The sequence below is a fragment of the Apteryx mantelli genome, chromosome 4 (genome assembly GCF_036417845.1).
Source record: "Apteryx mantelli isolate bAptMan1 chromosome 4, bAptMan1.hap1, whole genome shotgun sequence".
Taxonomy (NCBI): Eukaryota; Metazoa; Chordata; class Aves; order Apterygiformes; family Apterygidae; genus Apteryx; species Apteryx mantelli.
The window spans coordinates 30749606-30761837 of NC_089981.1; the positions used below are offsets into that span (position 1 = coordinate 30749606).

Here is a 12232-nt window from a genome sequence, read left to right on the forward strand (position 1 = left end):
CTATTGTTGCTTTTTGCTATTACTTTAAATAATATTTTATGATTAAATACTGTATTTTATGTTCAGGTATTTATTGAGAGCTCAGACTCTTTAGATCGTCATGCGGCATATACAGACTCTCATTTATGGAAGCTTTTGGATCGTCATGCAAATACAATCAGACTATACGTTTCATTACCAGAGCAGTCTCCTGGATCTCAGTTCAGACGAACAGTTTATCAGAAGTCTAGTGGAGATTCAGGCAACTTGGATGAAGTCTGTGAAAGAGTGAAAGGACCTGTTGGCAATATGAAATATGTAAATGCAGTTCTGGAAGAAAGCACTGAAAAGCTTAAAAGCTACTCCCTGCAGCAGCAGCAGGAGGAGGCGGATAACGGGGATAGCAGCAAAAGCACAGAAGCCAGTGACTTTGAAAACATCGAATCACCCTTAAATGAAATAGACTCTTCAGCATCAGCAGAAAACAGAGAACTTGAAAACCAAATTCAGATTTCTGATCCAGAAAACCTCCAGTCTGAGGAGCGGTCAGATTCGGACGTGAATAACGACAGGAGCACGAGTTCAGTGGACAGCGACATCCTGAGTTCCAGTCACAGCAGCGATACTTTGTGCAATGTGGACAATGCCCCGATTCCCTTGGCGAATGGACTGGATTCTCATAGTATCACAAGCAGTAGGCGATCGAAAGCAAATCAGGGGAAAAAAGAAACCTGGGATACAGCTGAAGAAGATTCTGGAACAGACAGTGAATATGATGAAAGTGGCAAGAGTAGAGGAGAAGCACAATATATGTACTTTAAGTCAGAACCCTACACTGCAGATGAAGGTTCAGGAGAAGGACAAAAATGTACGTATTTTTTTTTAAGTGCCTTAAAATAACCTAGCTTTTATTACTATTTATATGATACATTCTGTTTAAAAAGTCTAATGACAGTATTGGAAAACTTAGCTTTGATACTCCAAATAAAAACTAATCAAAGCGCAGAAATGGGAGATGTGGTATCTCACTCAGCTAAAACCTAGCTTGATTTTGTAATAAGAGTGATTAAATATTTGAACATTATGTCTTGCTTTTGTTTTTAAGAAAATGAGAAGTTGTGTGTTGTGATACATGAATTTCCTTTTATTGAAAGTATTTTCTGGAGAGCCCACTGAGGTGTCTTCCAGCAAAAGGAAAGTAGTTGCATCTGATGCTGATTTGCCTGTTTCAGAATGCAGTTCTTACTGTTGCTCACGGAGCAATAATTCTATTAACATTTACAGCAGCAAACCTGAAAACTTTTGTTCATTTTAATGTGAAGAAAATTCAGATTTACTTTATGCTCATTCTTCAATAGACTGCTGCTCTTCAGTAATCAAAGTACTCTAGTTACAATGAAGTACATGGCTGATGGGTGTAAAAATGTCAATACAAGTTCAGTACAATACAAGAGAATATTTTTGCTAAGCCTAAGAAGTATTTTAATTGTCATATAAAAGATAAGTCATTTTAAAACAATGCTCAGTGCCTGCATATGCTGTGTAATGAACAGAAGCATAATTAAAGACTAACAGGATATTTGTAAGATATTTTTGAAAGGCAAAGATTTTTCTATGAATCCAGAAATTCTGATGTAATTATAATAATAGATAAGGAGTCAAATAATCTTCTTGACAATTTTTTTTGTAAACAGTAATATTTTTGCTTTTAAAATCACAGTGACAGAAATTTAATTGCAGCTGCTACAGAAGTTTGAATAAAATGTCATCTTTAATACTCGGAAGAACTTTCCTTTCTGGCTAATTTTGAACTACTGTAAATTTTTTTCCCCTTTTTGGTAGGACTAGTTAAATGTAATTGTTCAGAGTAATTCTGACACCTTCATAGTGTGCTGTATGAATGTTTATCTTGAAAGAAAAACTTTTTAATGTATTTTTAGTATGGCGACATGAACAGGTTTAGAATTCAAGTAATTTATTTGTTATGTTCAGTTACATAGTACAAATATATAGCGTATTATTTATTCCCATTGAGTCATGACACAGTAGAGTCATATTGTAGCTTGTGGTGTAGTCCAAATTGCATGTATTTAAAAACAGAGTTTCTAAAGACACAGCTATTCATTCTACTTTCCAGAATTTCATATTGCTAGAATGGAGTTTTTCTTACTCTAACAGAAAAATATTCAGTGAAAAACTCCTTTTATCTAGACTTGAGCTTGCCTTCTGATATCTTGTGTTCTTCCAGAACACAGAGTTCACCAAAATTTTTAATCCTGAAAACCAGAAAAAAAAAAAGAAGTTGGGGTGGTAGGTACCTAGCCAGCCCCGACTCTGGCCTGCTGGTGCCTGTCCCCTGAGCCGGGGAGGGGGTTACCTGCCGCTGCTCTGGCTCGTCCCCACTATCCGCGGTCTCGCTGAACGGGGCAGGTGCTACTCGCAGCAGGTTTGCTGACTGAGAAGTGGTGCAGTTTGCAATTGCTGTGTCTTCCAGGAGGATCTGCCCATAAACATTTCAAATATTGCACGGCTCTTGAAGGTGATAGCAACACCCTCAGGAGATAAAATGTGAATACGTCCATTGACTGTAATTTTGACTTTTCAGTAGTTTTACTACAGATGATAACTGTGAATATATTGAAATAATATTTCAAAATACTTTTGGGGGGGTAGCTTGGTGTTTCATGTCATTTTTGTCTTCATTTTTACTTAGGGTTGATGGTGCATGTTGATAAAAGAATTACACTGTCTGCCTTCAAGCAACATTTGGAGCCTTTTGTTGGAGTTCCATCCTCTCACTTCAAAGTCTTTAGAGTCTACGCCAGCAATCAAGAGTTTGAGAGTGTTCGGCTGAATGAGACACTTTCGTCATTTTCTGATGACAATAAGGTTGTTCAGAAGTGGTTTTGAATAATTAAAAAAGTATATTGGTACAATGTAGCCAAATTTATGAACCATAATCTACATCTTTTGTTTAATTGCCAGGTTGTATCATTATATCATTTTTGGTAATGTGTTACAAAATGCAGTTTTGATTTTGAGATCCGTTCTAACAGATACTCCATTTTCTTTATAGATTACTATTAGACTTGGAAGAGCCCTTAAAAAGGGGGAATACAGAGTCAAAGTCTACCAGCTTTTGGTAAATGAGCCGGAGGTAAGATATTGAATATCTCAAGATCAATTAATAGTGATTCTTGAAGATATTAATACGTGCCTTAGCCAAGATTGTTCTCTGAAATCTTTGAAAAAAAGAGAAAATAAAGACTCTTTTTTTTCTCTGCCCTTTTTCCTGCAAGCTTTCTTGGATTTAAAAAGGGAAATTGAGGTTATTTCTACTCATACTGTCTGAAGTATTCAGTTGGAATGTAATCTATTATATCTCCTTTAAATGTCTTTATTTCTGCAGTGTGAATAGAGGATAAATGAAAATAACTGTTTGTTTGTTTTTCTTAAATGTAGGAAAGCAATGTAGAATTCTTGCCAAATAAGAAACTGTATTTGCTTGCGGTTGCAGTTTTCAGTAGTACAGTGCTAAAATAATTTGCTGCCTTTATGCACTGCAGGCAGTGCTCATCAGAATGGTTAGCTGGATAATACAGTTATTTTTGCAAAAGATAATCCTGAAGGAAAATACTTTAAAAAAAAAAAGCCTCTTTTGCAATGGCATAGCTCACTTGCTTGTTGCATCTTTTGAGACATGAGAAGTATAAACGTGATTTTAAAAAATATGGTTTTGGAACCTGTACAGTAATTTCCCTGTAGGTATTGCAGTCTTTAAAAGTTGACCTCATGTGCATCTTAACTTCTGATTTTACTTTTTGGACCAAACTGCAAAATATTTATTAATAATGGATAAGCATAAGAGAATGCAGCTGAACTGATAAAGAAAGGAATAAGATTTTTTTAATTTAAAAATCATTTCTAACTCTGGTTTATCTGACAAGTGAAAGTCAAGAAAGATTGCATTGTTGTTATGATATGGCTTATTTCTTATAAAAGCTCTTTTCAGATTGTTTAAAAATGTTAATAAAATGTTAGTAGTTAGTAATTCAGACACAAGACAATTTGTGCAGTGACATTCTGAGTTTTTGAATGACCTATCAAAGGGCTGCTACCCAAATTAGATAAGCCTAATTTGAATCAATTTGTTGACTAGCTTGCTTATGAAAAGGCACTTTAATGGTCATTTTGCTTGGTAGATGGGCTGGTCTCAAAACTTGATCTGGAGGCAAATGTACTTTCTTCTGTTGTTTGGGGTTTTGGAGGAGAGTTGTTTTGAGTTTCTTTTTTGTTTGGGGATTTATTTATTTATTTATAATTGTCTGATCGCTTTGTATCTGTTACATTCACAGCCATGCAAGTTTCTTCTAGATGCAGTTTTTGCTAAAGGAATGACCGTCCGACAGTCGAAAGAGGAACTGCTTCCTCAGCTTCGAGAACAGTGCGGCCTAGACTTGACAATTGACAGGTAAGGAGACTGCAATCAGCGTTGTGGTTTTTCCTCTCTTGGGAGAAACGAAGCTGTGAAAGAAGCAGAAATAAGTTACTGTGATATTTGAATCAAGTTGTGAGTACAGACATTAATTTACATTTCTTGGTATCGTTCTATCAAATGGAATATTACTTGCCTGCAATTTCTGCCTGCAAAATAACTAAAGCTTTAGATCTTTAGATGAGAAATTGTTGTATCTGTAAGAATAATTTTCTTTGGGAAGAAGAGTATTAAATAGTTCACAAAAAGGCATTCTTATCTTTAGGTTCAGGCCAAGTGTAGATCACTGCAGTGAGTTTTGTCTTGCACATTTTCCTGAAATCCTGTCTTAGGGTGTGTTTTCAGTGCTGATCCAGCACACTGTCCTTCCCTTTATCTGTAATCAGTCATCTCATTAAGTTTGAACTCGCTTTGGGGCCTTGATTCCCCGTAGTCGCTCTCTGCTGTCAGTGACAAGGGATGTGGCAGGTGCTGTGGAATACCTGGATCTTCCAGCAGGAATTAAGACAAACTTGTAAGATCTTCTAAGCAAGCTCGTGGGGTCTTGAGGCTCGTGGGGCCTAAAAGTCAGCCCAGAGCAAAACATTGGAAGAAGAGGGTTGGTCCTTGCATACTGGGAAGAAGAGTGGAGACCTAGATCAGGACAAGGTTTTTCTTTCCTCACCAGTACAGCCCCTGACTGGGCCAGAGGATTTTTGTCTGCTGTGCTTGATCATGTTGTCCTGTGCCCTATGCTTACGTGGCACATGACAAAATTTGTTTGCTTCTGCATGGGAGTATACAATTACAGTTAAAGTTTTGTACTTATGTTTAATCCTATTTTGGTAGTTTATACTGTTCTTTACTTCTGTGTCTGAATCAAAGTTCATCCTTTTATCTTGTGACTGGATAGGATGCGGTAGAACTAACTACATAAACCAGATACCGATGCTCTTTTATGCCCCCCCACCACTTCCCAAATCAGTGAAGAAACCGTGGGAGGTGTTTGGGAATACACTACTTTCTCATCCTGTGTAGGAAACCCTTTTCTTCCTACTATTCCTTACGCGTTTCTTGCACTGAACAAGCATGCACAGCCCGTGCTCCTGTGTTTCTGAATGATGCAACATTACAAGGCAGGAGCGATACCTTGCTGTCGGGACTATTTCAGAACACTAAAGATATACCTGGTAAACATAATGTACCTCATATAAATGAGCTGTATTTCAGTTTTGTCAGAAAATATTCTGTTTTAAACTGTGTGGCAGTGGTAGCTTGCTATGAGCTGATTTAAAAACTTACTGTTTTCTCCATGTTTACAGGTTTCGTTTACGAAAGAAAACCTGGAAGAATCCAGGCACTGTGTTTCTGGATTATCATGTCTATGAAGAAGATATCAATATTTCAAGCAACTGGGAGGTCTTCTTAGAAATACTTGATGGTAATAATGATGCACTGCAAAGAGCAAGTACAGATAATGTTAGAGATCTTTTCTTCAGAAAACATTTGAAAATGCTTTTCCCTTTTCCTTTTTTTTCTTTCTTTTTAAGACTACTGTTAGTGATGTTTTAGTAGAATTTTATTAGACAAAAGGAAGCAGCAAAAGAAAAAAAAAAAAAAAAAAAAAGCTTGTGTAAAGCTGTGAGGGGATTGTGTAAGTGTAGATTTTCTGTGCCTGCAGTGTACTAAAGGCTTAATAGCAATGCTCTTACATAGGTTTTCTGGAAATTTTTTGACAATCTGTAGGTACTTTTGTGCATGTGTGTGTTTTTATTGTACATAAAAAATAAGTGTAAGAGTGCCTATACTTGAGGCTATACAGGCACTTGAGCTTTAACTGGCACCTTACCTTTTATTTATCCTTAATTTTTGGACTTGTATTGGTCATGTTTGTAGTTAGGAAAAATACATATGTACACGTGTGCATGCACACACACACTTTTTTTTTTTAAGATAGCAAAGCTGTTCAGTAGTTTTCAGACAGGAGTGAAAAAGCACTCGGTTTTATAAAATACTAACTTTTTTCAGCAGACCTAGCATTTCAAAATAATTTTGGACTCCAATTTCAGTGAGCAGATTTTCTTTCTTAAATTCTGGTGAAATATCCTTAGAAATATGGCATTTTTAAAGTTATCTCTTGCATATATTTTTTGAATTTTGATTCTGCACGTAAAAGCATCGTTGGGGGGGGTGGGGGGGAACGCTGTTTTTCTCTGATGTTTCTGTTAGAGGATAGACGAGAAGTATGAAGAAGATCCAGAGCAAGTAGAAGCCACAAGCTTACTGGCCTAGAAGTCTCACATAATTGTTACTCCATTCACTAGTATTATAAGCATTTTTTGATAGCTGTGTTCAATCATATTTTTATTTTTTTGTACTCACTTTGTCAAAATTTTAGTAAAACTTTGAAATGAGTGTGGAAAGTTCAGGAGTCCTGCAGATTCCCATAGACATTTCTGTCCTTTCACACTTGATTGATAGCTTTAAAGTTTTACAGTTCTAAAATTTTTAGATTAGTTTTGGATTAGTTTGCCGCACTATTTCTATAGTGAGTGAGTCTTGGAGGTGACAGCTTTGTAGATCACTGTAGCCAAGCCAGTTCACAGAAATGCCATATTCATTCAGAAGTAAAGATCACGGGGCTTCCAGGTGCTCTGTACTATTTTGTGTAACAGCCTAGCCCTGCCCAAAACGTGCTGCTCTAATGCAGCTGTAGCAGATGCAGCTGATCCCACCATGTTCCATGCGAACTAAAAGCTGTGTGTACCTGCTGCACCACAGATGTTGGCAGAAAAGTTAAGGCAGCTGCTTTAAGTCAGGGCTTGTAGGGCCTTCCACCATCACCATTGCTTTCATGCTTTTTCTTCAGCTAAACACTGAAGGCATTAGACAGTTAAATGATATGACTTAGAATAATTTACAGTTAAGTTTCTTAGCATAGCAGCTTTACATCATACTATTGCAATTATATTTAATTTAGTAACTCTTTTTGGTTCCAAAGAAAATTTATGTAATTGCTTCAGACTTGAAATAAACACCATGAGAGATTAAGTGGTTGCATTTTCATTTCGGACAATAGGTTAGTGTTGAATTGCAGCACAAATGTAGTCATAGACAAGATCGTAATAGGCACTAAGGAAGCTTAAACAGTGTCGGTGGTTTCATGCAGAATGAGACTGTAACATTAGACAAAATTGTTAAAGCCACAAGTTCTGCGTGCTAAATGACAAAATTATGGACTGATTTAAAAAAAAAAAAACAGCCCTTTGATATCACTTACGCTTATGTGATAGTTACATTAACAGCATTATTGTTTAGATTAGAAGAATCTCTGTTACCTGAAACTGATATGAAAAGGCTGGAGAAAATATTAAAACTCTTTAAAGATGGTAGGTGCAAAGCAGATTTTAATAACAAATTTAAAGTTAGTGTGTGAAATCCCGAGGTAAAAGTTGGCGAGTTTACTTTGGTAAAGAACGCTTACCAGATTGTTGAGGAAGGTCATGCAAATGCAAGATGTGGAGGTCAGCCCCTGGTTAGATGGGTAGATATTGGATGTATAACCAAGCTGCATATGATGGAGCAACTTGTGAAGAAGAATAAATGGCATTGCTCTTAATAGATGCTGCCTGTGAACAACCTTTGAAATTAGGAGATACCAAAGAAAAGTGCAACTAATTCTCCCCCTTCTCTCCTCTCCCTTTTTTTTTTTCTTTGTACACTACTTTCTGTTCACTTAATAATCTTGGATAGTTTGTGTGTGTAAATATGTACAGGATGTGTACAGTCTGTCATATTTGAGTATGCTAATGTTATGTTAAAACCTCTAACTTTAAATAGGATATTTTGTGATGTTACTATATTCAATTTCTTTTCTTTTCCCAGGAGTAGAAAAAATGAAATCTATGTCACAGCTTGCTGTTCTATCGAGACGATGGAGGCCATCAGAGATGAAACTAGATTCTTTCCAGGAAGTAGTGCTGGAAAGCAGCAGTGTTGAGGAATTGAGAGAGAAGGTAAAATGTGTAATATGATGCACGTTCCTTTCGGTTTCTAAGAGCTTTATTGATATTTTTCGTTGTGCTGCACTGATAACATCATAGCTACAAAATCCTGCTACTTGGTGAATTATTTTTTTTTTCCAGGAACTGAGAGCCTATCCCCTCCCATTACCAAAGCCATAGGAATTATCAGCTTACCTTTTAGCTTCATGAAATGGGCTGGTATCAGAGTGAGAATGCAGGCATGCATGCATTTAAAAAAAAAAAAAAATCCTTTGAAGAAGCATAAAATTTAATTCAACTTGTGGCCATTATCCTTTAAAAACACAACCTGCGGAAGCAAAGTTAAACTTTTGTCACCTTTTTTTTTTTTTTCTTTCCCCAAGGGATTACTTTGGTATTCCAAAATAGCAAACCTTTCAGCTTCTTCATATCTGAATTTCAGAGCTCTTGCTCAGGGACTGTGTAATGGTATCTGGTAAATTGAATTGTACTTCGGAAAGAAAAATGGCTTTAGTGTGATGGGGGGGGGTTGTTTGTTTTTTTTCCCCTCCCCTTATTGCCAAGACCTCTCTAACAGGCAAACAGCCATGTGCTGTTCTAACAGAAATCTGGAGTATGAAGAGCATCTCATGCTGAGAACATTTTATAAATCCAGTATATTGCAGGGTTCAGCTCTTAAGAGAAATCATTATTTATACCTAGGCATACCCAGATGCAAAAAGACTGCCCTGGATGGCGATGCCAGCAAAAGGAAGTCTTTCAAAAATCTTACTTTATTAAAATTCTCAGTGTTTATACATTAGGGTTTTGCTCTTAGGCTGAAAAGAGGAACATTGTTCAGCTAACACAGAATGCAACAGCCTTGGATTTGTGTATGTACCAGAGGTTAAGCTATGGACTGGCTTTTTGTGTGCCTCAGATACAAATGAAGTTATTGACGGCTTTGCTTTTGTCTGGCCAGGGAGTTGGCTCTTCTTTTTTCCTGTCTGAAGAATTGATGTGCAGGGAATAATTTAGCAGCATCTTCTCTGAGAGGTGTTAATCTTTCTGCTCCCACCAGTAAAACCAAATTTGGATATGACACCTCTGTGGTAACAGATGTATTCAGCCAGCTCTTTTCTTTCTGGTTGCTAGACAGACAAAGTTTGCAGCTTTGCCCAGTCCCAGGTCAACTTGGTAATACCTTTCATTTGGTACAGGCAAACTGATGAGGACCAGCTGCTGGAGCTAACAGTTTAACATGAGGCAGCTGGTCACTTTGTGTTTTGGAACTTGCATACTATCAATTGCTTTTAGTTTATTTTTTTTTTATTGCCTCTGCACTGTTGGGGTTAGAAATGTGATATGCTGTCACAGCAGAAGTGTCAAAAATGTCAAAAATTTGTACTGTTTCACTGCATTTTTTTTAGCTTATTTGATGTCTTTTGACTATTTTATTGGACTTCTAGATTTGGCATGCCTATTGACTTTTAGGTAGATGCTGCATAACATATTGCTGTGGAATAGTATTAAACCATCATTTTTTCTTTATTTTACAGCTGAGTGAAATAAGTGGAATACCCTTAGAAAACATAGATTTTGCAAAGGTTAGTAAGATTATATGTACATTTTATATTGTATTGGAGTAAATGTGTGGTTTTATTCACCAAGTAATTGCTTCTTCTCAGGGTAGAGGAACGTTTCCATGTGACATTTCCATACTAGAGATTCACCAGGACTTGGACTGGAATCCTAAAGTATCTACACTGAATGTCTGGCCTCTGTACATTTGCGATGACGGCGCAGTAATATTTTATAGGTATGTATTACAGTATAATAAATGGTGTAAAAATCTACATGTTAGATTGAGGAATGATAAAATCAACAGAAGCCTAAAAATATTATTCTTCTGTTGTTTTGGGGGAAAATACCTAGGGTGAGAAGGTTGAAAACATGGAGCTGAAATATTTATGTTCCACAGCTTCCTACAAACCTGAGTATTAATGATGTTTATTTTATTTACGAAAACCAGCATTGCTGTCTTAGTCTCTCCTCCTCCCAAAATATCAAAAATAATGCTGAATGTAAAAATATTTGCTATGATTGGATGTATATATCTGTATCCCTACTGGAATCTGTGGGAGTCTTGCTGTAAGCTCTAGAGAGCAAGGATTTCATTTTCTGAAGTAATCTCTTGAGAAATTTATGTGGCTTTCTGGGAAATATGATACTAGGATAAAAATGTTGCCATGAAAAATGGTAATTTTAAGATGTATTTTTTTTTTTAAGATATATTTTCATTTTAGGGATAAAACTGAAGAATTAATGGAGTTAACAGAGGAGCAGAGAAATGAACTGATGAAAAAAGAAAGCAGCAGACTGCAGAAAACTGGACACCGGGTAACCTACTCTCCTCGTAAAGAAAAAGCACTAAAAATTTATCTGGACGGAGCACCAAATAAAGATTTGACTCAAGACTGATACTTGCTATAGCATTTTCCCTGGGGAATTTTTTTGTTTAAAATAAAAAAGGTTCACTACTACTGTGTAGTGCCATTACGGCAGGACACTCATTAGGTGTAAAGCGCTGACACCAGCACCGATTGGGCTGCGTTCCCAGTCAGAAGCGCAGTGCCCCGTTGGGTCACTGTTTGACTTGGAATCATGTTGTGCACTATAGTCAAATGTACTGTAAAGCTAAAAGGGATGTGCAAATAAAAGATTAGAACTTAAAAAGTGGGCGGGGAGGGAAACGAGTGGAAATTTTTGAGGACAGTGTGCACATAGTAGCTAGTGAAACTAGCCTCAAACAGGATATTCATAGCTTAATAATAAAAGCTGTGCAAAGGCCATGAAAGAATCCTTTTTTCTGTTTGTTTCACTGATACACACATTACCTCATCAGAGAGTCTGAAGTAAATGTTAACACATTGGTTATAGAAAAGCAGCAACAAGGGGTTGAAGATGTGTAATGGAAGCGCTACAAGTGTAAGGTTTTAGGAGATTCTTCCACAAACAGACAGGCAAAGACAAGTGTCTTTAGAAAGCTGCCAGCAGGTGTTGGCTCATGTTGCAGAAATGCTGTTGTGAGGTAAACTGGTTTTTTAATAGGTTATGGAAGCTGGTGAGCAGCTCTAGTATTGCATTCAATGTGTAAATAAAACTTGCCCTTTCCATTTAACAGAACTGCAGTTCAGCTATTTACCATGGTATTTCTTTTCACATATCAACCTTCATTGTGTACATTTGAAAGTATAGTTGCCTATTTAAATTTGTATTCATTTTATGTTTGACAATGCTGGGTACTTTAGGATTGTATTTCCCCTTGTTAATGAAGTTTTTGTTTTGTTCAGCTACTCTTTTTTTTGTACATTTTGTTTTTGAGATTATTACAAGTTTGCATCTTCTCCATCCACTGAAAGTCATTTTATTTTTTCTTGGAGTTGATTCCATAGCTATATGTAGTTAAATATTTGGGCAACCTCTAACACCTCAACATACAAACTTCTTGGTAGTTCAGGTTGTGGTGCAAAGACTGATGCAGTCAACATGATTTCATTGCAAAGCCTAGGAACAGCAATTTTTTTGCTTTGGTCCATAAAGATCAATAGAGAACAAGTCTCCGTAGTTTTTTGAAAACCATCTAATTTATAATAATCAAAAGATTTTGGTAAACTTTTTCATGCCAGATGCTGTTTACAACAATGAACATGCCAATAAAACATTTGTTCATTCTGTTGTGTTATTTTAATCATTAAATGCTGTGGATTTCTTTGAAAAATTAGAGTTATTTCAT

At 36.5% G+C, this 12232-nt stretch overlaps 1 protein-coding gene across 7 annotated transcripts in view; it reads left to right on the forward strand.

The window, feature by feature from the left end:
* Positions 1–12187, forward strand: part of USP47 (ubiquitin specific peptidase 47) — a 58323-nt gene extending 46136 nt beyond the window's left edge. For 6 of the 7 annotated variants that reach the window (XM_067296134.1, XM_067296135.1, XM_067296136.1 and 3 more), the window contains 9 exons: positions 67–847; positions 2693–2868; positions 3056–3136; positions 4335–4450; positions 5776–5894; positions 8339–8469; positions 9996–10043; positions 10125–10255; positions 10743–12187. In XM_067296134.1, coding sequence (XP_067152235.1) covers positions 67–847; positions 2693–2868; positions 3056–3136; positions 4335–4450; positions 5776–5894; positions 8339–8469; positions 9996–10043; positions 10125–10255; positions 10743–10917 — 1758 coding nt within the window. In that variant the 3' untranslated portion in view covers positions 10918–12187. The remainder of the gene's footprint in view (positions 1–66; positions 848–2692; positions 2869–3055; positions 3137–4334; positions 4451–5775; positions 5895–8338; positions 8470–9995; positions 10044–10124; positions 10256–10742) is intronic. The other variant, XM_067296139.1, reaches the window with a different exon arrangement.
* The last annotated feature ends 45 nt before the right edge of the window (positions 12188–12232 follow it).